Source organism: Plectropomus leopardus, chromosome 3 (assembly GCF_026936395.1).
Source record: "Plectropomus leopardus strain MGB_pleo_1.0 chromosome 3, ASM2693639v1, whole genome shotgun sequence".
Lineage (NCBI taxonomy): Eukaryota > Metazoa > Chordata > Actinopteri > Perciformes > Serranidae > Plectropomus > Plectropomus leopardus.
In genome coordinates this window covers 20,659,373-20,682,246 of record NC_142178.1, presented here as the reverse complement: position 1 = coordinate 20,682,246, position 22,874 = coordinate 20,659,373, and the positions used below count along the sequence as shown (strand labels likewise).

The following is a 22,874-nucleotide window of genomic DNA, read 5'->3' as shown; positions in this document are numbered from 1 at the left end:
TTGACACAAGACGCATAATCCTGCCATACTACTGTATTCCATCTTTCAAAAAAGAAAGACAAGATTTAATATTACTTAACAATATGTTAAAAGTAGCCAGTTTGGCTTCAGTGTTAATACAATATACACTCTATAACAGATTGATAGTGTGAGTATTGTTCTTTTTCAATTTCATTCTGAAAGTATTCTGATACAAGCTGGCTACAGGTCAAAAATAAAGAAAACAAAAACTGTAACTGGTACACTTTTACTCAACAGTTTGTTAAACAGAACTTAAAAACCAAAAAAGAACATTGTCAAGTATTACGATTTCCTCCTTTCTGTGAAATAGGGTGGAGGAGGTGGTGGTGGTGGGGAGGGGAGCAGGGAGTGGAGACCAGCTGACCAAGCCCATTCCCTTCAATCATGTGGATGAGATGCCGTGCTAGGAACGGGAAACGATGGGATAGTAAGCCACAATATCTCAAATACAGCTTTTAATTCATTACATTTCTCTTTTTTTAAGTTTTCATTGTCTCTTTTTTTTCTTGGAAGGAAACCATCCAGACATAGTAAGCATCTTCTGACTACAGGTAAGCCAATATAGGAAAATAATTTCAGACCATGGCTTTTTCAGTCAAGAGAAATGCCCAACTCAGACTAAAAGCACACAAGCACGCAAGGAAAATTAATCAGATGTAAAGTAGCTTTTTGTGATTCTTTTTGTGTCTTTTCATTTCATTTTTGTTTTAGTTCTGCAGGTGGATCAGTCCAGATGGGTCTGTGTTGGAACCACACAGCGACAAGAACAAAGCAAGGCAGCGTGGGTGTGATTTGGGCACAGCGGGAGAGAAGTTCTGGGAGGACAACAGCTGGGTGGAGGTAAGGGATGGGCGGGTTGGGGGTGGGGGGCGCGTGGGTTGGTATAGCTGTTAAGGTACTGATTGTGTCCTGACAGTCACTCACTAACACCCTCAATGTGCAGCAAACGTAGCTTTCTTCAAACTAAAGTTTGACCAGTTGATGGAAAGCCGTTGGCGAGTCTGCCTTGCAGAATCCAAACAAAACCTGCAGGGAAAAAAAGACAACAGAAGGTCATTAACTTCTTTAAGAACCATTCTACCTTAATATTATTATATTCTTTTTAAAGTTTTTTTTCCTTAAATCGGTCCACAGTCATCTTTTGTTAAATCCTTTTACAGAACAATCAATCTTTTTAGCTTTTTACAACCTAATTGTAGAACACGAACAGAACTAGTGGTGTTTTTTGTTATTTGAGATGACTAATAATAATAATGTTTTTATTATTGTTATTATTAGTAGTATAATTGTTATTTTTGTTATAATAATAATAATACATGGTGAAATATACTTTTCCCCTTCTTCCAAATTTCCTCAAAATGTATTTTACTATTTTAAGCCTCATTGAGAAGATAATTCTTTTGCATTACATAGATTTCAGTTCTCTGTAGATGGGGTGTCTAGCTTAAGCCACTTCTTTGTAACTGCTTTTCTAGCAGCTAAACTCAGTGTTGAAAATATGTATATTTTTTTTTATATATCTGTAGATGTTGAAAGCAGAAGCCCCCAAAGGAGTATGTCACACTTAAAAATATTTTTTTATCCCATCTATAGTAACTACTAATTCTGTACAAATCTCACACCATAATGTATTTACTTTTGGACAGGCTCTACCTGTTTTCAAATGTCAGTTTCAAATGTTAAAAGGTAACCTGTGGAGTTTTTCATGTAAGATTTCTTGTCAGAACACACACTGTTTTTATTGGAGGCCTAATATGTTGAATGCATTTGCTGAAGATCGTCTTTTACAGGGAAGGAAAGACAGCATTTTAAAACCTACACTGATTTCATCCGTGTTTGCTATCTAGCAGACGTCCTCTTCCTTGCCTTCACTGGCAAACTGATGCACGTCTATCTCATTGCTATCCAGCAGTCATTCAGAGGAACATTGCCTAACTGTGGAAACTTGTTTCTGCATTCACCCATTTATGACCACATTACTGATTAGCGCTAACGGTGGTCAAAAACTCCACAGGGTACCTTTAAGATTAACATCAAGAGAAAAGCTCTCAAAAATATCTCACCAGTATTTGACAAAGTTAGCTACTTTTAATACACATACCTTTTGAAATATTCCACCTCCCTCTCTGTTTCATCCATTTCAGTGCTATCCAGGTCGATGTCTTTGGGCAAGAATACATCATCTAAAACAAAACAACATAAAGGCATGTCAGATGTGCTTATCTTAAACGTATTAATTTTGTGTGTATATTTTGTACTGAGATAATCTGAGACATGCACGTCAGTCTTAGATGCTTCTTTGATACTCCCACTGTGTGGTAAAATTCTTCACACTAGCTTTGAGTAACAGACGTGATGTTATGTGCATTGCCAACAGGTTTAGACGCTCAGTCACTCAAACAAAGCGTAACACGTAGACAAAACAATAAACAGTCAAAGTGTTGATGTGAAGCATTGGGTCAGCTGCCGAGCAGCGCCCCAGAAGTCCCAACAGCCTATTCCCCAAAAAGAGAAAATAACTGCTATGCACTGTCTCATGTATGGCTTGGTTTTATTCCTCCAATGAACCCATTTGAATTCAGATGTACAGAGTTGTAAACATAGTTTGTTTAATTTTTTTAAAGTTACTGCCAAAAGATTTAGAAAGGGTTTTAAAGACATTCAGATTTGATAGGCAGATTCAATTCTAGCTCAGCATGTATAAAGGCCAGATTGAGGCTGAGTATTTGGGGCCAAATTTCAATACTGGCATCATGCCAGTGGAAAAGGTTTTTACACAGCCACAGGGCAGATTACAGCACCAGAGTGTCAGTGTCACTGATATTTGCAACATAAAGTAAAACTGCTTCAAGTAATTCCCCATACTACCTGCTCAGACGTAAATGGCAGCAGCAGCAATCTGCACAGTGCACACTTTCACCAACAACGCTGGGATGCCATATATACCACAGAATACCCAAGAGACAAGTGAGGAAACCGATCTCGATGTCTCTGGTCAGAGTTTGTATTTCCCTCACTTCTTGCATGATGTCTGTTATTTCAGTAGTGAAGCTGGTCAGGAGTGAGACGAAACTGCTGGACATCAACATACACCTGAAACTTAAAAACCAATCCGTGAATCATGATAGTACAAACCTATGGAGGTGTTCATCTTGTCCCCCTTCTTCTTCTTGTTCTTCTTGGTCTTGCCTTTAGGCTGTGGGGATTCTGCACTGGGAGGTTTGCCATTCTGCTGCGTCTGCTCAGTCTGGGACGCCGGAGGGGGGGACGGGGAAGGGTTTGACACAGGTGGGCTTCTCCTGTCTTCCTTTATTTGGGTCAGGGGTTGTTGAATCTGCTGCTGCTGCCTTTTCCCACTGGCGCTTCTGATATTACACCTGTCCTCCCTCCTGGGTTCAGTGTTTGGGAGAGGAGCCAGAGCCTCGGCAGGCCTGGTTCGTGTTGCTTTGGTGTCTGTTGTAGTGGTGGGGGTGGTGCCATTAGCTAGCTTTGCCACGACATCTGAGCTCTTGGGGAGCTCTGGAGCTTTCTTTACAGCAGCCTCACAAGTGGCCACTTTAGCAGACTGCTTGGCCTTAACTTTACTGTTGACCTCGAGCTGAGGTGGAGGAGTGCCATTGTGGAGGATGGCTGCACAGTTGGGGACGTTGGTCTCGGTAGAAAACGCCCTCTCACTGGTGTGTTTTGGGCTGTGCTGTGTGTCCGGCCGAGGTGCGGGATCAAATCTGGGTTCCTTCTGGTCAGGGAGGCGGATGAGGGTTTGTAGCAGTGACTGTGACTTTCCGTTCTGTAGGTTATCTAGGACGTTCTGAGCTGTCTGTTTGAGGGGCTGTGGGTTGTTTTGTGGGGGAGCGGTGTTTTCCTTTGCTTTCTCTTTCTTTTTCTTCTTGGCAGCGCGATGTTGCTGCAGCTCTTGCAGCCGGAGAAGTTCCTTTTGAAGCGCTGCTTCTTCCTCTTCCTGCCGCTGTCGCCGCTGCTGCTCTTCCAACATCTGCTGCTCCTCTCTTTCACGGGCCTCCGCCTCCAGACGAGCCTTCTCCTCCATCTGAAGCACACAGAGGCATACATTTACACCAAAAATATCCTAGTTTTCAACAGAAAGTCCCATGCATTTTAAATAGTAGCAGAGTTGATGTATTTTTAAGTGGTTTAGAGGCCACTGAGGTATATTTAAAGACTTCTGAAGGGACAGTTACCTTCTTTTGTTTATGCCTGGCCCGTTTGGCTGCCTTTGAACTGGAGGCAGGTTTATTGTCAGCGCTATTGATGAACTGCAACAGGTCCTCCACCCGCCTGTGGTCCTCCACTCCTCCATCTCGTTCTATCACTGGTTGCTGCTCCTCACGTTTGGGCTGCTCCTCCTTACGTTTTGTCAGACGCAAGCGCAGCTTCTCCCGCATCTCTGCATAGTTTCGACTGGTAGGAGCAGCTGGGGGCTGTGAATTATGAAGAATGATCATTAAGGACACTATGATAAATTCTTCCATTAAGCTAAAAAAATCTGGTTAACTATACTGTAGATACCATATTTCATTGTTTTGTTTCACATTATGTAAGTCTACAGAGTAGGAGCAGGTAAAATATTGAATATACTTGATGTATTGTGGCTTAATCCATGTGGGATATATTAACAGACTATTGTGAACACTGAGTAAAAATGTCATTTTTTTATTTCACCAGCGCTACACTTGCACTTTTCAGCTCTCTCGCTCTCTTCTATTGCTCTCTCCCTCTTACAGACACACACATAAAGAAAGAGTAACAAACACGATACGTCACACACAGTCCTACCCCAACCCAGACCACTCAAGCAATGATCTGTGAGCAGGCAAGGAGCGTGTTTTTGTATTTTCAGAGCTCCGATCATGACCATCTGGCCGCATTTTGCGACCATGGCACACCAGTATGACTTACAAATGATATATATGAATATATGAACAAGTAATATACAAATAATAGTTGGAAAATGTTAGTTTGTTTCTAGCCCAAAGTGAATAAATCCTCATATTTAAAGGCACTGCAGTAACAATTTAACTTTCTGCTAACTGCTAAGACCCAATTGTTGACCAGAAGGTTCAAGTTCACAGCAAAAACAACAACATTTCCGGCCCGAAACAAACTGGGTCTTCAAAATAAAAGTACCAGTAGTTCCACTTTGATTTATTTCATTATAATGGTACTTTTGTTTGACTTCAGTGTAACAGTATTTTGGTCAACTTAAGCATAACAGTTTTTTAGTTAACTTTTAATTTGCTTAACTTTATTGTAACTAGTTTCTTTGATAATTATGTATTTTAGTAGTCTACATTACTTTGGAGGAGATTTAAACATATCATGATATACATTATACATCATGGTATAACTTAAAAATATCGCAATATCATTTTTAAGCCACATTACACGGCCCTAACACAGGGAATCAAATGGTTAATTAAAAATCAATCTGTTACCCCTAAATTTGAATTTAAACAAACGAAATGCGGGACTAAAATTTAAGACTCCTTGTGGAAATTCAAATACGTGCATATGCATCTGCTAAAAAAATCATGTTAATTTGAGGCAAACACACTACTTTCAGTGAGTAATGAATGTGTTTCTTACCCCGCCGTGACCAAAGAACTCGCAGTAGCAGCAGTCACAGTACTTTCCTTCTTTCTGGTTTGTGGAGGTGGAGGTGGAAGAGCTATGCTCGGAGCAGCTGTCCTCGTCCTGACTCTCCTCCCCATCGTACGGTGGGTGCTCGTATGCCCCGTTCCCCTCACAGCGATGGCCTTCACAATCAGGATCACTGAAAAGAATGATTCTTAGAACTGGTCCCTTTTATTTTATCACAAATAACACAAATCACCTTTATAAAACAATCAGTCACTGGTATTACATTTGATTAACGGGTGTCCATCTTCATGAACTCGTAGGATACGGTGGTGGTGTTACCTGCAGACGCTGGGTGGTGCACTGACAGGACCATCTGCTGAGGAGGCTGGAGGCTCGGCAGGCGGGAGGCACAAACCCTGGTGGGCCTCCATGAAGTCAGGGGCTGGAGCCGCCATCTTTGGAAAGGGCTGGGACCCCATTGTGGGAAGGTGCGTGGTGGGTGCTGGGGGCAGAGTGGGACCGGAAAGTGGAGGAAGGGAGGTCAGTCCTGTAGGGCAGGTTCTAGGGGGAGCTGGAGCGGGTTGCCTATGGTCCTCTTTACCTAGATTGTGAAATACATCATCTAGAGAGGAAAAAGAAAAATTGGTTGAGAGCTTTGTTTAGTCCTTTGCTGTCCCAAAACAAACTCTTTAAAACATGCACTTGGTCACAAAGCTTTATAAAAAAAAAAAAGGAACAAGTTAGCAAAAAATATCATAAATTTAACTAGCACTCATATTTTAAAGAAAAAAAAAATCCACTTAAAGTTAAACTGAAATTAAGGTAGAATTTTAGAAAACCTGTATGCATTCTTTGTACGTTCTTTGTACTTAAGGCTGCACAATTAGTCAAAATCAAAATATGACCAAATGCAATATCCAAATCACAGGAGCTGCAGTTTTTTGATAAAGGTAAAAGCCTGTCACAACATACCATCGTAAATGAAGCATTGTGTTGCTACAGCGAGGCCCCGGCCTACAAATCATGTTCATCATAGACATTTACATCAGATATGGGAACTTGCCTTTTGTTCCAGACCCCAGCAAAAATCAAATCAAATCAATCTTCTTTTTTTTTTTGGTAAAAAATGAAAAGCCAAAATGACCATTCCCACTACATTGAGACTCATATCAAAAGTGCAAAATGAATGTCTTGTTTAGTATATTGTGCAGCTCTATTTTCTTTTGGTCAAAACTGCAATTTCCAAATGGAAGAAATTTAAGTTCTATCTTTTTCCTGCAATGACAGCAGCCCCTATACTTGTGTTACAATAGAAGATTATCTACAATAGCTGCAGTGTTAGTTTGTTCTTTGCATGAAAAAGAAGAATAAATTAACTTGTAGTTCAACTTTAAAAGCAGGACTACAACTAACTACACTTCTTCTAGCTTCTTGCTTGATGTTTTCTGTTATGTCTGTATTTTGATTGGAACGTTACAAGGCAAACATTTTTCCTTGCTGGATTTTACAATAGAAGTCACACCCCTGTAATAACTGTTATGACTGTCTAAACAGCCCATAATTTAATCATCTGTGTAAACCTAACCATTGCTCCTACCGCCTATATTACCTAAAGAGTTGGGTCTTTTAGATGCTAGGTGGATGGGTGGGTTATTACTTGACTGGACAGTGGTGGCAGTGCAGGACACAGAGGATGTGGAGGCGGAGGTGGCCATCACTACTCGGTTGGTCTCCATGAAGGCATCCTGGAAATTGTAGAGACACTTCTTCTTGGCGCCACTCTTCTTCTGCTCTTTGGCTTCAGAAGAGGACCATGATGATGACGACGAAGATGATGAAGATGATGACAGTGACGAGGAAGTAGAGCAGGAGGGGGGTACAGGGGTGGGCAACGAGGGGTGTTCCCCCTGGGGGCCGATAGATGATGTTGGGGGTAAGGGCACGTCAGCGAGGGGTGGTCCAAGCATGTCACCTGTTGATAAATCAAGTCATGATTTTAACCATCTCTGACTTGCTGAGATTTTTTTTTTTTAATTATTATTTCTGCTGGCTCACCTGGCAGGGACTCAGGCAGCAGCACAGATGGATTCCAGCTCTTCATCACAGCAGCATCCCACAGGTTCTCAAACTTGAGCGAGAGGCACTGCAGCGAGCTGTTCCAGTCACCTGCTCCACCTGCACCGCCAAAGCAGTTCTGGTAAACGTGCTCCGGTAAGGATGGGCTGAAGGCCGGCTGCTTGGCCGCTGAGTGGTTTGATGTCGGGTTTGGGGGCAGAGGCTTAAAGAAAAAAGACACAAGTTACAAAACAAATCATGTACCTAGTATGGCATTATGACAAATAAGATTTTGACTTCTCCTAGATTGAGTTCATTCTGACCCCTTGTGGTAGACAGTTAAAATTACAGTGAGACAAAGTGAAACTATAAAACAACTACACTCAGTGTTGTTCCTGGAAACTCAAACCCACGCCCCCGTGAATCAATTTTCCTTCAAATAGTCTTTTATAGCTATGATTGTACACACTGTAAAAAGAAAGTAATCAGGGAAAAAAATATTTGTCACCTTACAGTACACAGGGATGACCCTCACCTTGTTGTGTGTGAGAGGAGGACTGGGAGGGTAGAGTGTAGGGTGCAGTAGGGGCCGGGAGAAGTTGTGTAGGGGCAGGTGGCCGTGGATGTGGGGGTAGAGGTGGAGGGCAGGGTGGGCAGGGGGTGTCTTGTTGTCTGTGAAGAACTGGTGTCCCACAGTGGGAGGAGGTGCAGCGTGGAGCCGACTAGGGGGCAGGCATGTGGCAGGGCCCAGGGTGGAGGAGCTGGGGTCCTGGTTGCACACATGGCACTCGCAGGCATGCTGGACCTGTTCTACCTGAAAGTAGTGACACAAATTCAAAACATGTTGGCTACTCTTCGTATGAAGTCCGTGTTCCTCTGTGTTGCCCTTAAATGTAATAAAGGATTTTTATTCACTCATATTTAGAGCTTAAACAATTAGTTGATAGGAAAGTCAGTTTGACAACTGAATATGCTGCTGTCAGATCAATTTCTCATCGGTCAGACAATCACTGGTGTTACTTTCAAAGAGCATTTTTCCCTAGCTGATAAACCACAGGTTGCGTCTGTTTGCTCTAATACGGATTATTTACGGGAGTTAAAATGTCTGGACTAAGAAGGAGAACTTTTTTGGGGGGCCTTGCTCTGGATAAAGGGAAGGCAGATGCATGTAAAGAGAGAAGGTGGACTGGCCAATATGTGTGGCCAGCGGTATGAAATTCTCTACTGTTGTTGTTCAGCACATGTACATGTAGGATGTGACAGTTGGTCTTTGTCCTGCCCCGTCTCCACTATGATTTGATGGCTGGGTGAAAAAGTGACAGAGATGAGTGCAGTGTTTTACCCAAAGTTGAACATTTGAGAAAATAGATGCTTCACACTGCTGACACAGTGTAATTATGTGGCCCTTTAATTGTAAAGAATTTGAAAAATATGCTGGCCCTAGAAAAAAAAACACTTTCATGGAAACACAACGCTACCAGTTAGAGTGATCTCAGTGCATTGTGGCTAATTTACTTAATCTAGAGAAAATGTACAGATTATTTTATATTTTTCCCCACTAAACAACTGATTGAAAAGATGGTTAAATAGCTGGTAAAATTTCAGTTGACAAACTTTTTTTGTTTGGTTGACTACAGCTTTACTACGGTCAAGGGTGTGACATGGGAACTAGGGCATGTCCTTTTCAAGAATTATTGTAAAACACATTTCAGTAATGTATAATAGGTTCATCTTATTTCCAAGCAATTATGAAAAAGCTTATTGTAAGTGTTACAACACCTGTTGGTGGTTGTAGGAAGGTGGAGGGCTGTTGGTCTTTCCTGAAGAAAGCTCCTCCGGCTGCCCTCGGGGCTCCCCACCAACCTCACCATCTACTTCCTCCTCGTCACCTTCTGATGAACTGCTGCTGCTGGTCATATGAGGAGACTGAGACAGAATCGTGTTGAACAAAGAAGACTCAGTTAGGGAATGGGTGAGAAACGCACACAAAACATTCCCCGAACTACCGGTAGCCCACTCATAATGAACATCAGTTTCATCATCCAGAAACTCAGCAGGGAAATTCACAGCAAATCTTGGGAGTTTTTTGAGAGTACAGAACTCACCCCTGCCTTAAGTTCCACGTTTTCACCTTCCCCGTTGATGTCATTATGGAGGCCGTTCACAGCAGCGCTCACAACGCTGTTGTCCTCGTAACCACTCATAGGGTAGATGTCCCCAAACTTACTGGACAACGGAGGCACTTCGTCATCATCACTAATACTAAAAGAGGAGTGAAATGAGTAGCTATGTTAGGGGTATGATACAGAGTGGAGACATGGTTGTTTATGGGATGACATGCAATTATGAAGTCAAGTCAATTTTATTTATAAAGCCCATTATCACAAAACACAGTTTGCCTCAGAGGGCTTTACAGCATACGACATCCCTCTGCCTTTAGACCCTCACATCATCTAAGGAAAAACTCCCCCAAAAAATGGTAGAAAACCTCAGGGAGAGCAACTGAGGAGGGATCCCTCTTCCAGGACGGACAGACGTGCAATAGATAAATTACAATAATGACAAAAAGGAAAGAGAAAGAGAGAGGGGAAGAGATGCAACAGCAAACTGATATACCCCCATGCTAAACTGTGCCTTTATGAGGTTTTTTTTTTTTTTTTTTACAAAGCATTAACAACCTTTTGATGGGAAGAGTGACTGGCTGACTTACAAAGTGTTTGTATCCCCTTCAGGTAGAATGAGCCTCGGATGCTGCTGAATGGTGATGGGAGAACTGGAGTTGGAACCAGATGCTGAGCTGCCGGAGGAGAGGCTGGGAGGGTGCACCTCTGCCAGGTAGTCACGGGGAGGTTCCCCCTGCAGGGGCAGCTTAATGTGGAGGTCCTCAGCGATGGGAGAGTCCATGATTCCACATGTCAGGATGTGGGAGAGACTACAGTCATCACAGGTACACCTGCAGGTCAGCAATACAGACAATATTTTAAGAGCAATATCTCACTATTGATATCAAGTATTCAAAATAACATGGTAAAAAGTAAGGAGTTAAATGCGTGTTCATCCTGTAGAGTCAAATATTTTTCTAAATGTTTTGTCAAAACATCTCGAAAATAGTTTTTTGTCATAATACAATTATACGTGGAGAAAAAATATAGTGAATCACATATTGTTATTACATAATCCGAACAAACTTACTAAAGTCAAGCTTTCCACAATTTCTGAAAATTTTCAAATGAATATTAGGCTCAATGTAATTTTTGAAAAAAACACACATTTTCACAATTTCTTCATAAAAACCCAACTTTTTTTTTTTTTATTGTGAATCTACTTGGGAAGAAATACACATAAAAATGTGGTAAATAATATATTTTTAAAAATAATAATAATAATAATATTTTGTTTTATGTCTGGGGTTGGTACATTTGTGGATATTTTTCAGGAGAAATATTTCAAGAATTTTGCGACCCTAGTCCAGCTCAAAGTTGCCTTATGTTTAGATCATTGTGATAGGAATTACAGATGCAACCATACATGTAATACAACACGACAAATTCAAAATGTATTCACACTTAAGTTTACTGATTAGGTGAGCCATGGGCATAATATTTAGAGTGAGATCAATTCCCTGAAAGGGAATAAAATCTTCCATAAATAAAAAAAAAAAAATGACATGAGAAGATCAGGACAAACCCTGTATATTTATTTATGTGACATGACCTCAGGCCAGAAAATGACACACCAGTGAATCCTGGAAACTCACCTTCTTCGATAATTGCAGTTTGGGCAGTCTGGAATACTCAGACGAGATGAGAGCATTCTCATAGTGTCTGTGAAGTTGTTTTCCCCGGTGGGGGACTTCTTACTGTTTGGTAACTGTAAAGAGAGCAACATTTATAATAACAAAAACGAAAAAAAAACAGTTTGAAGCACAAAAACACACATTTAAATTTGCCACGATGGCTTCATATTCTTGTCGTATACCTGTTCTTCTATAAATCTTCTCTGCTTAAAGAACTCCCAGTCCTCCTTCAGCATTCTCTGCTTAGTCTTCAAAGTCTGAAAATAGGTAGACAACAAGAACATAAACTTCCATAATACAAGAAATTTAACCTGGACATTATGTAAAACTTTGACTGTGTTCAGTTAGAGTTTTGAAGTCTCTTACGTTCTTGCTAATCAAGGACTTGTGTGGCTCTGGTCTTTGGTTGGTGACGCTCTGACCCTCCACCTTAAAAAGCAGCTGCAAAAGAGTCACATACTTATAGATTTTATCACTGCGTCATTATCAAGAATCACCTTTTTATAAATGCATTGTTACTTTCTGTATCAAATGTCTTGAAGTGTGTACCTGCTCATCTACATAGTCATCAATCCTCTTCTCACACTCCTGCCACTCAGTAGCCACCGAGGCCATCTCCTGCTGCAGCTGATGGTAGCTTTCTAACAAGGTCCTGTACATATCTTCATTATATGAATCATGAGAGGCTGTGCCATGCCTAAAAAATAATATACAGGATACACAAATTATTAAAGATACTTGTAAGGTTTCTATGTGGGACATAAGTCTAATTTGGGTCAAGAGTAGCAGATTAAAGGGGACTTATTATGGCTTTCCTTATTTCCTGTCATATATATATATATAATGTTAAGATTTCATGAGGCTCATATTAAAGGTAGCCGAATTCCAAATAATAAGGTACAAGTCTGTAAAACTCTGAAAACTGACATTTGCTTGTGATTGATTTCTTTCTATGGTCATCTGCTCCAGGCACAAGATGTTGTTTTAGAAGCTTTTATCATTGGTTTTCATGGTAGAGAGTGCCACTATGCTCCTTTACATTTATTCCCTGGGTGCAATGCTGGTGCAGAGACAAGGAAACCGCAGATGCAGAAGACCCAGAAATGCTGACCAATCATGACAGACTGAGCTTTTTCGGCAGAAAGGCTTAATGAGACAGGAGTTAAGACAGAGTGATTCAGACAGATGGTAAATACAGGTGTTCCAGTACAGACAGTGTGAAAAACAAAGTGTTTTTTTGAACATTAAAGCATATAAACATGTTCGAGTAAAAACCCAGTTACAAGCATGAAGGTGAGAATAAGCATAATATGTCCCCTTTAAAGTCATAATGATTATTGAGTAACTCATATTTTTCTTAAAACTAGTTAAACTAAATCTTACTTCAGCTGCGCAACCAGTGCAGGTAAACTGCTGTGCAAGATCGGTTCAGAGAACACCAGATTCTCAAAAAGGTGCTTGTTGTGCAGCTCCCACGTCACCTGGAATTTCTGGAGGTGCTCATTTTCCTAAAAAGAAGAAAAAAGGATTTGGAATCAAATACAGTATTAAACAAGCTAGGAAGTGCCTTTGAAGCCATTTGCATGACAGCTTACAGTATCTCACACAAAAGGTAAACCAACCAGGGTGAGCAGGAAGCTGCTGATGGTGCGTGCAGCTTGACAGAGGGCGTTGTACTCCTCTAGCAGCAGTGAGATGAACTGATAGGCCTGAGGAGGACCCAGGGCTGCAGACACAGTCCCTGCTGGTCCTGTAGTCTTGGGTCCTGTAGATAGGTGCTTCAGTAGCCGCACCTTCATTTCCAAGACGTATTCACGCGCCTGCTGCTCCAACCGTTGATACAGCTGGTAGGGGTCCTTTTCACAAAGTCTACAAGAGGAAAAAAGAGCCATTAATCTTAAAAATGGTAATACACTGAGACTGGATAGGCTAGCATAAATGAAAACTCAAAAAAACCCCAACCAAATATTTTGTTCTCCTTAATCCCCCCTTTGGTCCAGACCTAAAAATGCTCCCTTCGTAAGTCATGGCACAGCAAAAGGTCCCATTTCAATAGAAAATACATCACATTAAGGACGTAAAGATGCTACTTTATGGGGCTTTTGACCTGACAGATTACAGCAGAGAAGGTAGGGGTTTCAACATCATGTCTTTTTAAAGGTGGTCAGGTCTGATTGTTTTTACAGAGGCTTTTTTTTCCTGCATCCACAGTTCAATAGAGAGACCCCTAGTGGACAAAAAAATCAGAGTAGTTATACCTATCAACCAGCTCCTTCATGCCTTCCTTGTCTCTCTCTAAGGGCTGGTCGTGGTCATCTGCTAATGGTGTTCCAGTCTGACGGTAGATGCAGCGCACCAGGTAACGAACCTCCGACCAGTGATTCTGTAGCTGCTGTGACTCCCTCTCTGACTCAGCAGAGATCTCCCTGTTAATCAGGACATGGATTCATTTAAGATCCCATCAACTTTAAAGATGAAATAAAACACTGATATTAAATTTTCTTTCTATGGTAATCACTCTGAACTGACCGTCTCTCGTTGCAGGCTTCACAGCTGCACACTGTATCAGCAGGCATCGGTGCGGTGAGGTCCGGGGCAGGGAGCATGGGTAGTGTAGGCGCAGCAGTGGTCAGTCTGTCCCCTGTGGCCGCCTCCTGGCCCAGGTTTCCGTTACCCACAGGCATGTGCAAAAGGAAGTCCTGGTTCTGTGGGAATTATCAAAAACAGCACACTGAGATACAGAACAATTTTTGTACTTTTCTCAAAATGTAAGTGAGCAAAGTTTTAAAATAGCTTCATTGACTGTGCTGTTGGCTGAATCAGTTATTGTTGTTGATTATGTTCATCATTTTTTGGGGCCCTATCTTACAACCGACAGAGCATAGCACAACTGCGAATGGTAGTTTTAGACCGATGCAGTTGACATTTTCATGGCCAGTGCCCGTGTTTTGTAAGAGCCCCAATCTGTATGCCTCTGGGTGTGTAGGTCTTAAAATGAGGTGTGGTCAAGAGCATTGTTGGCAGATTATTTAAGGTAGCAGAAAGCTATTGCACCACTGAAAAACAAAACCTGGTCTGAAGTCAATAGTGTGGTATTTTCCTGGTTTTTAAAGGGCAAATTATTCAGATAGGAAGATGTGCCTACATACGGGGGTTCACAACGCATGTAGACTCTGCTTGTTACACACACAGAGGGACGTGTGGATGGGTGAAATAATACATCAGTAAATCATCATTACAGTCTCTAAAATGTGAACATATTCGAGAGCAGAGCAGACCTGCTGCTCAATGCTCTGTGCATTTATGTGCGAGGAGCAGTGTAACTTCATCGGTTATTTCAGACGCTGAGAGTTTAATTCTGAGGCGCCTACTAGCTCACCTGGTAGAGTGGACATCCTATGCACAAAGGCTATGTCTGTGCCACAGCGGCCGTGGGTTTGATTCCACCCTCTGCCCTTTGCTGCGTGTCATCCCCACTCTCTTTTCCCCTTACAACCTATAGCTGAACCATCCAATAAAGGCCAAAAAAAAGCCCCAAAATTAATCTTCAAAAGATTGGTTCTTCTTTCTGTGTTGAGTTCATAACTACCATTATAACAGTATTTGCTGCAGTGACATTACTGCTCTTGCTGCATTACTCTCAGCAGAAAACCACTTGCTTCTCCAATTTGCCAAATCCGCCATGTACACGATAGTGCACCAGCTGCAGGTGCACCTGGCTTTTAAAGGAAATGGGACATGATGTTCTACTAAGTTGAATTCAAGTTAACCCAAATCACACCTGTGATCTATTAGGGGACTAAATACAAACCCTTTTACCTTTGCACTTTGCACCCAGATTATGTGCTGTTTAACATGCAAAAGTAGAGTTCGACACACCCTTGATGCACTTGCGATAGGCACTTTGGATTTGTCATTTTAGATATTTTAAATGGGGCTCTGGATGTCTAAAGTCTAAAACATGCTGCAACATCACATCACATGACAAGCACACATTGGACATTTCAACATAAATCAATGTATGAAAAATGAATGTGGATCCACTTTCTGTGTTTGGGGTATTTTACTTAATTTCTCTGAGAAAAAATAAGATCTTCATAAAGCTGGAACTATGGCTCAGAGGTCTAGATATTGATATACATCAGCAATAACTTTCTCTCTGTTGACTGTGGCAGCTACAAGGCCAGCACAGAAGAGGTACTATAGGCCGACAACAGAGGAAGTCCATGTATAGTAGCTGGGATGAACCAAACCAAGGTGCAAGTCTGAAGCCAGTTTAAGACTGCGTAATGAGGACACAATGCCAACCATGTATTCGTACATCAGGAAAAGTATGGGGTAAGTTCTTCTTACTTGAATCACATGTTGGTGTTTTTAGTTTGGCAGTCAGTCACAAACCGACACTTCAGATCTAATTCAGTGTCAAATTTATTTTAAGGCAAACTTTGTGCAGCTGCTTCACATTAAAAGCTTTCCAGTGGTTTGTTTCCTGTAGGGCAATGATATTGTGAATCAGCATAGTACCTGCTGTTACAAGGATGCAGTGGAACAATACATTTATGAGGAAACAAAACCCAGGGCGAACAGCCAGGAACAAGGCACCCACGCCCACAACAAAGAAAGCATACCTGATGTGCCTTAACATAAAGAATAATCAATAACTTCTAAACCAGCTCAACAATGTAACAGTAAAAAAAAACACTTGAAGTACTCAATACTTTTGAGTTATAATATTTCTGACAAGTGTTAAGCTAGTATGCAGCAGGACGATTTGTTAACTAGTGCACAATTTTCCAGGCGATGCAAATTTTAAATAAGGGGTCAGTAAGGAAGTGTGTCTTAGTGTCACTGTAGTAAAAATTTTTTTACAACCAACACACTACACACATGTTTTCGAAATTCTGCTACAATTAAGTGCTGCAGAAAAGAGTAAAAAAAAAAAAAAAAAAGCATTTTAGCACCTGTCTCGTCTCAAAGTCAATGAGTTTTATGAATGGGTTTTTGGTCAGATGCTTGAAATAAGGGTCTGTGCTTAACACAAGTTTAAGAGATTTTCGCGTTTTGTTCTGCAACATGAAATGCATCAGTAAATAACCCACTCAGGAATTTGGAAGCTTTTACGTCTTAAAACAGGTGGTTGCTAACAAGTGGCCAAATGAGACCGCAGAAAGTTATCACTCTGAACATAGTTTTACCGGTTTATTGTGGTGATTAAATCTAAAGTAATGTGACCGTTGTGTGGTTTGTTTATAACCTAACCTTATAACATTAGCAATTCACTTTTGGTGAATGATTTTAGATTTCAAAAATCAAAAGTGGTGTTTAGTTGTAAAATTATCTTGCTGAACAAAATGTGTACTTTTTTTTTGCAGTAACCCAAAATCCAATAAAAAAAATCCCACTGGCCTTTTTTTAAAGGAACTGGGGTTTTAACTTCCCTGTTGGACCTACAAATATATGTCATCCCTGCAGCACTACTGTATATGCAACACCTTAATCTGTGTTTTAATCTGAGTTCTCTGTTTTAGTTTCCTGATCTAATAGTTGAGTAATGATTTGGGAATTCCCTAACATTCAGAGACATGTCATCAATGTGAGAACAGTTTACCGCTGCATTAACATAGTAACTGTAGAGATGCCTACATGTGATTTATTGATGTGATTGCAAGAATTTACTTGAGGCTCTGGTCACGCAACCAAAATACAGCACATTGATGTGGCAGCAGAATTGAGTAAATAAAAGCTACAATCACCTTCTGCTCTATTTAAAAAAAGAATGGTGGAATATAAAACTACTGCTTAGATCGTAAACAACAAATAACAGATTTTCTCTGCTCATTGTGTAGCATTTAATAAAATTAGACATTGAAACAAACCATTTGCAAAAAAAAAATGAAGGGGACTCCTCTTTTTTAAAATTCAGTGTGTAATAAAGAGTTTTTACAGGCAGACAGCCTCATTAACTACAATAAATAATCACACCCGTGAAAACACAACCCAGAAGGAAAAATGTGACTTTGTATTCAAGTAAAAAAAATGCTTTGTTGAATCACAAGATGTTTCCACGTCTTCGCTGGCCTTGTCCTTAGAAAGACCCAGACTGAGCACATAGCCAGGCCGTCTAACATAAAGAAGCTCTTTATGTGAGGAGGTATTAGTCTGGGACATCATGGCATTTTTACAACATAATTCTTTGAGCGTATTTATAGTCATACTCTGATGTGTAAACCCAACATCTACACTGTATAAAAAAAACATCCTAAAGTCTGGGATACACTTACTGAAAAGAATAAATGTGTGTAATTGTCTATAATTGGTATTAGAGCCACTTTGTTGCCTTTTGTTTAAAGAACTTCACAGAATTTACATATTTCTGACCTAGATACTTTCATCTAGCAATAATTCAAAGTGAAACCCAAGTCAACATATGAAATGATAGTAGGTCCTTTATTACATTTTACAGCAACAGCTGTAGCCTCTGGTTGCTCCATCTGTTCCAGCTTTTCTGGCAAAGAAACTAATGTGAACACAAGAGTTACACCCTCCACTGACAGACTGACCGCAGCTGTGTGAGTTAAACTGCAGATATATGGCACTGGTGCTGAGAAGGATGACGTTTGGAAACTTATGGGATCATTCACAGAATCTGAGAACCTGCTCTTCTTTCACAACAGCCATAAAATTTTACCCACCACCTTTTAACTTCAATATTCTTTATACCCAGGCGACTTACCCCCAACGACTGTTCCAGAGCAGTGTGTCGGTCCTCCTTCTCCACTGTGCGCCTACAGTCAGAGCACACCCACAGAGGCAGCTGGAGGGCACTGGGAGTCTTGTTGGGCTGTGATGTACCGTTCTGGCCCAGGATCCCTGCCTCTGAAGGCACAGCACTGTCTTTGCGCTCACATCGGCATAAGAGGCAGCGATCGCCAGCCGTGTACGGAGCCCGCTGGTTCAAGCCGAACGTGAATGGGGTCTGTGGTGAGTATGTTTGAAGGAGGAAGTTGAGAGAAAAATAAACTACAAGTTACGAAGCCACTTTAGCATATGAATAAAACACGGTCTTTGAAATAATAATTTAATTTATAAGTTAGGTGTTGCTCTGTTTGGAAGGGGTGGGGTGAAGGGTGTAACATGTGGAGGATAGTGATCTCATTGTGGCACATTAGTCTTTTTTTATTTCTATTTTATTTAGTTATATTTATTCATTTATTTATCCATGTATGCTGCACTCTATATCAATTTGTATGCTTTAACTTTTATATTATTTTTATGAACGTTACTGCCATAACTATTGCTTTTGTTTTTGTTTTATTTTTTGAAAAATACCCCCCAACAACAGAACAACAACAGAAAAGCGAAATATTGGTAAATATACGAAAATATAGTGGGACGTCTCAGTTATCTGTTTAAAGAAACATCAAACATCAGACCATGTCAGTCAATATGGATTGTGAATCTAAAGCCCTTCTCTAAAAACAATGTGCAAGTTAAAAAAAATGGCTCCAAGATGGACCAGTCTGCTATACAGTATATCTGCTATATATTAAGGCAGGTCACACTCTATTTCTCCCTAACTCACTGCACTCTGCTGTCTAAACTGCCCCTCTGCGCTCCATTAAAAACATCGAAACCATTTCTTAATGTGCAGCCTTGTCAGTGAGTGAACCACAGAGTGGCACAAACACATAATTAGCAGCCAGAAGTTTCAATTAATGATACCCACATTCAAGGTGTTTGTCAGACAGCAAACTGGCTTTTAGGGATTTTAAAAAGAGGGTTTCTTTGCATCTATTTGAGCGACATTTTAAATGTGTGCCAGTAGTTCCCAGGAGATTGTGAGTCTGTGGGTGCAGTGGTTTCTCAGCTTTATACACTCCTCTGGCAGCAATATTCTCTGACTGTACTAAAAAGCAGAGTAGTACGGCAATATTTTCCCCCCAATTGTTTGGCTTTATATTTAGGCATCCTGCAAATGTCAGACAGGGTGTAACTACTGAAAAAGTTCACAATTTGAGTCAATACAATATGATTATGTCACAATCAAATTCATTTTGGGAAAAAGCAGTACCCAAAAGTGTTCCTCGTATTTCTCATTTCAGTTAATTACAACAATCAATTTTGTAAAAGTATTATCTGAGACATGTTTTAAACAATGTAGATTTGCCTGAACCATTTTCATAGTAATTTCTTATCAGAATAGCATAATCTGATGTGTTATCAATACACAAATAATAAAAACAACCAGGTAACATAAGGTAGTGTTGGTCAACACTCGCCTGGCACATTTAAAATAAACAAGGGGTGGATTCATTAATTCACAGTGTGTGTTGAATAAAATGTCTTGTTCTGAACGATACACACAAAAACACTGTTATAGCTCTATTGATTACTTACAATGGTGTATGTGGCTCTGATAAGATTGATGAACATTTACACTAATACACATGTTAATACTTTTGTAAGAACTGTCAAGCAGACTGGTTTGATTTTTAAAGAACATTTTGGCTTTTGGACAGCTTCTACAGAGAACTTACAGGTATATGGATGAAGGGATACATTCTACTAACACTCATTTTGGATATATTTCATTATTGATTGTCCTGATGCTGTAATATTCAGTTTGGCTGGTTTTCTGTGTTTGTAATTATTCATTCTGCTGCCCAACATGACAATATAAAGTTTGGTTTAGGCAAAATCTTTTAAGAAACAGTTTTAATGATTTTTATGTAATTACTTACATATGGCTAAATACTAGAAAGCTGCATTTGAGTAATTAGCACTATAACACTATTGTTAGAAAAGTGCTGCTGAAACTGAAATTGCTGTTGTGATCAATAACTAAGGGCAGTCACAATACAATGATTGGCTCCAATTCCATTCCAGATGTGTAGTCTGAAAACAGATGTCGGAGCGTCTTGATCTCACATTGTTGCAAAGTGCACAAAAGTCTTTAGAGCCCATAAGAGTGATATTTGTGACTGTGATGTCTCTTTGGACACTGACTGATTTAAATTTTGTGAGTAAAAACAGTAAAATAAAGACCAAATTAAGCCATCTTGTAGTGTGATCCCCCCTTTTAGTGTGGCTAAAGTTCTGGTATCAAGGTGTAAATTATGTCTGGCAAATAGGAAGTGGTCTCCGACTTGGACTTCTGAAACACCGGATGTAAATTTACCTGAAGGACCCCGGAGAAGTCAGCATTCACTGGTCCTTCTGTAAACTGTGGTGTTACACTGTTGTTTACTTTGACCTGAGGGGATACAAACAACTCAATGTTGACATGGAACAGGCCACTTAAGACACTTGATTTATTAAAGTTAGTGTACCCTGTAACTAATATTAAAACAGTCTATAAAAGTCAATCATCTGTTGGCGAGGCTGATGATTTTTTTTAAGACCTATGGCTGATTGACCTGGTGAGTGAGTCAATGGTAACATCACATTTCAAATCCTTACATAATGAAGTTCACGTCTTCAGGCATGCACAAGATAGGCAGTAAGACAAGCATAATAAGCAGCATCCATTAATGATTTATAGACATTTTTTTCCATTTGTACCTATTAGTGATTAGTTTAGGTTTTGTTTGCCTGCTCTTTTGGCAATTTTGCATAAGACGGCTGATTGATGTATTATAACAGCAGATTATTTAGCCTAAAAGATTACATCACCTTAATAACAGATGGACAGTGATGTTAGTGATGATATCAATATAAGTAAACAAATAACTGTGACCACACAACTTACACGTGATTTCATGCAGCGTTAAGGAGTGTATTGTTTTCTTACGATGAATAGATTAAGAAATTCTCAAGATTTCTCTGATTTGAGGGGTCACAGCATTTAGGGAAGGAGGTTACTAACTTGACAGGAGGCTGCTTGTTGGAGCATCTATTGTAAACATACACACCTTTACGAAAGGGGGGGCTTTATCTTTTTAGTTCCAACAACACGTTAAATATACAGGAAAACAGACAATTCAAAGTCCACGGCCCAGCAGAAAACTAAACACATAATGGCTACATTTGTTATTTTTTGTGACTCCAAAAACTTTAAGCATTGATCAGTTAGAAAGAATCTAGCTGACATCTTATCGTGTTATAGGGTTTTTAGTGCTAACTTTTGTGCTAATGGTGTACAGCTAAGCTTCATTTATAACTAAAGTTAGTTGATTTAGCTTAGTATCGAGGACGTATAAACAACTTACACTCTTAATAAGCAATATAAGTGGAAGGTCAGCTTGTAATAACACATCGAGGCCCGACGGGGCTGAAGTTGTTACTCCTCACTGTTAGCATTAGCTAACATCAATGTTTATCTGTGTAATAGCAGCCTGTGGTTCAACTCTGTTAGCTAACGGTGTAATCTTAGTTTAGCCAGTGTAATCTCCACCTACCTGGGTTGTATTAGCTCAAAATAATGCTTAGTTGTCTAAGTTGTTGCCGATTCAGCCGCGGTGTCTTAACTTGAGCTAACGATGATTGTCACAGCGCTCGGCCAGGACACAAGTAGCCTAATGTTTACGGCCGTTTATTACAACATAACAAGACCTGTTTAGCACGCGTTACACCGTTATACGACCTGCAAGCTGCTACAGTTTTCCACAACGCATAACAACCAGCATTAGCGGCAATTAAGACAGTTAATTTCTAGCTACGCATAGGTTAGTTGGCTAGCTGTCCTCCTCGTATCAGTGTCGGGCCCAAATCAGATTTGTGTCGTTGATAACGCTGCTAGCTAGCCAGTCGCCCCGTTTTGACATCCGCCGGTTAACATTAGGTGACAGCCTTACCTCTCCGTTTATCCGTGTGATGGACCCTATATTCCCGTTGCCTGTGCTGCCAGGTGTTAAAAAGCTGACGACAGAGGCAGGTGTTGCTGTTCCCGCACAACCAAGGGCCGAAGCAACCCCGGCCTTGCCACCGCTGGTATTGCAGACAGCACTGCAACTACTGCCACCGCCCCGCTTGTTCTTCCTGCGTTTAGCCCCTCGTTTAGCATCGGTTGGACTCATTTTTTCCACAAAAGAAGCGAGACAACTTGCCGTCCAGACTTGGCAGGGTCTCAAGTGGAATGCCAGGCGCAATCACTCGGGTATAAATCCGGGATAGCGATTTAGAGACTCCCAAAACGGCAGACACTCAGTTCTATCAAAGTGCAAGCCGACTTCATATATTCCAATATGGCCTCTAGCTGGACTGCCTCAACCAGGCTTCAGTTTGCGTTGCAACGCAACTGTGCGTCCCTGACCCCGGGGCTTATGGGAAACTGAGTTTGTTGTGTTATATCGACTTGTGACAAAATATAAAGATATTTACGGGTATATACAGTATTTATTAACATGTACTTTATATACAGTCTATGTAACAAACTAAAGAAAGAGGTCAGAAAGCTGCAGTTAGGGAC

General features: G+C 40.6%; 1 protein-coding gene across 2 annotated transcripts; it reads right to left on the bottom strand.

The window, feature by feature from the left end:
• Nucleotides 1-18: 18 nt before the first annotated feature.
• Nucleotides 19-22,665, bottom strand: fam193a (family with sequence similarity 193 member A). Of its 2 annotated transcripts, none has more exons than XM_042485117.2 (23): nt 22,261-22,665; nt 20,646-20,720; nt 18,201-18,443; nt 13,997-14,172; nt 13,726-13,893; nt 13,090-13,336; nt 12,851-12,975; nt 12,017-12,164; nt 11,834-11,908; nt 11,650-11,724; nt 11,429-11,541; nt 10,382-10,624; nt 9,777-9,933; nt 9,451-9,597; nt 8,207-8,485; nt 7,672-7,894; nt 7,226-7,588; nt 5,956-6,238; nt 5,623-5,809; nt 4,218-4,457; nt 3,157-4,066; nt 2,123-2,204; nt 19-1,047 (listed from the first exon to the last, which is right to left on the bottom strand). In XM_042485117.2, exons 1-23 carry the CDS (start codon nt 22,480-22,482, stop codon nt 954-956), a joined length of 4,875 nt encoding a protein of 1,624 aa, XP_042341051.1. In that variant the 5' UTR covers nt 22,483-22,665; the 3' UTR covers nt 19-953. The 2 variants fall into 2 exon arrangements, with proteins under 2 accessions (XP_042341051.1, XP_042341052.1); XM_042485118.2 differs by having other exon boundaries at nt 7,274-7,588.
• Between the last annotated feature and the right edge of the window lie 209 nt (nt 22,666-22,874).

Coding starts and splice junctions, on each gene's coding strand:
- fam193a (XM_042485117.2), bottom strand. CDS start 22,482: ATGAGTCCAACCGATGCTAAACGAGGGGCTAAACGCAGGAAGAACAAG. Junction 11,725..11,833: donor AGTCCTTGATTAGCAAGAAC/GTAAGAGACTTC, acceptor ACCTATTTTCAG/ACTTTGAAGACTAAGCAGAG. Junction 6,239..7,225: donor TAAAAGACCCAACTCTTTAG/GTAATATAGGCG, acceptor TTTCCTCTCTAG/ATGATGTATTTCACAATCTA.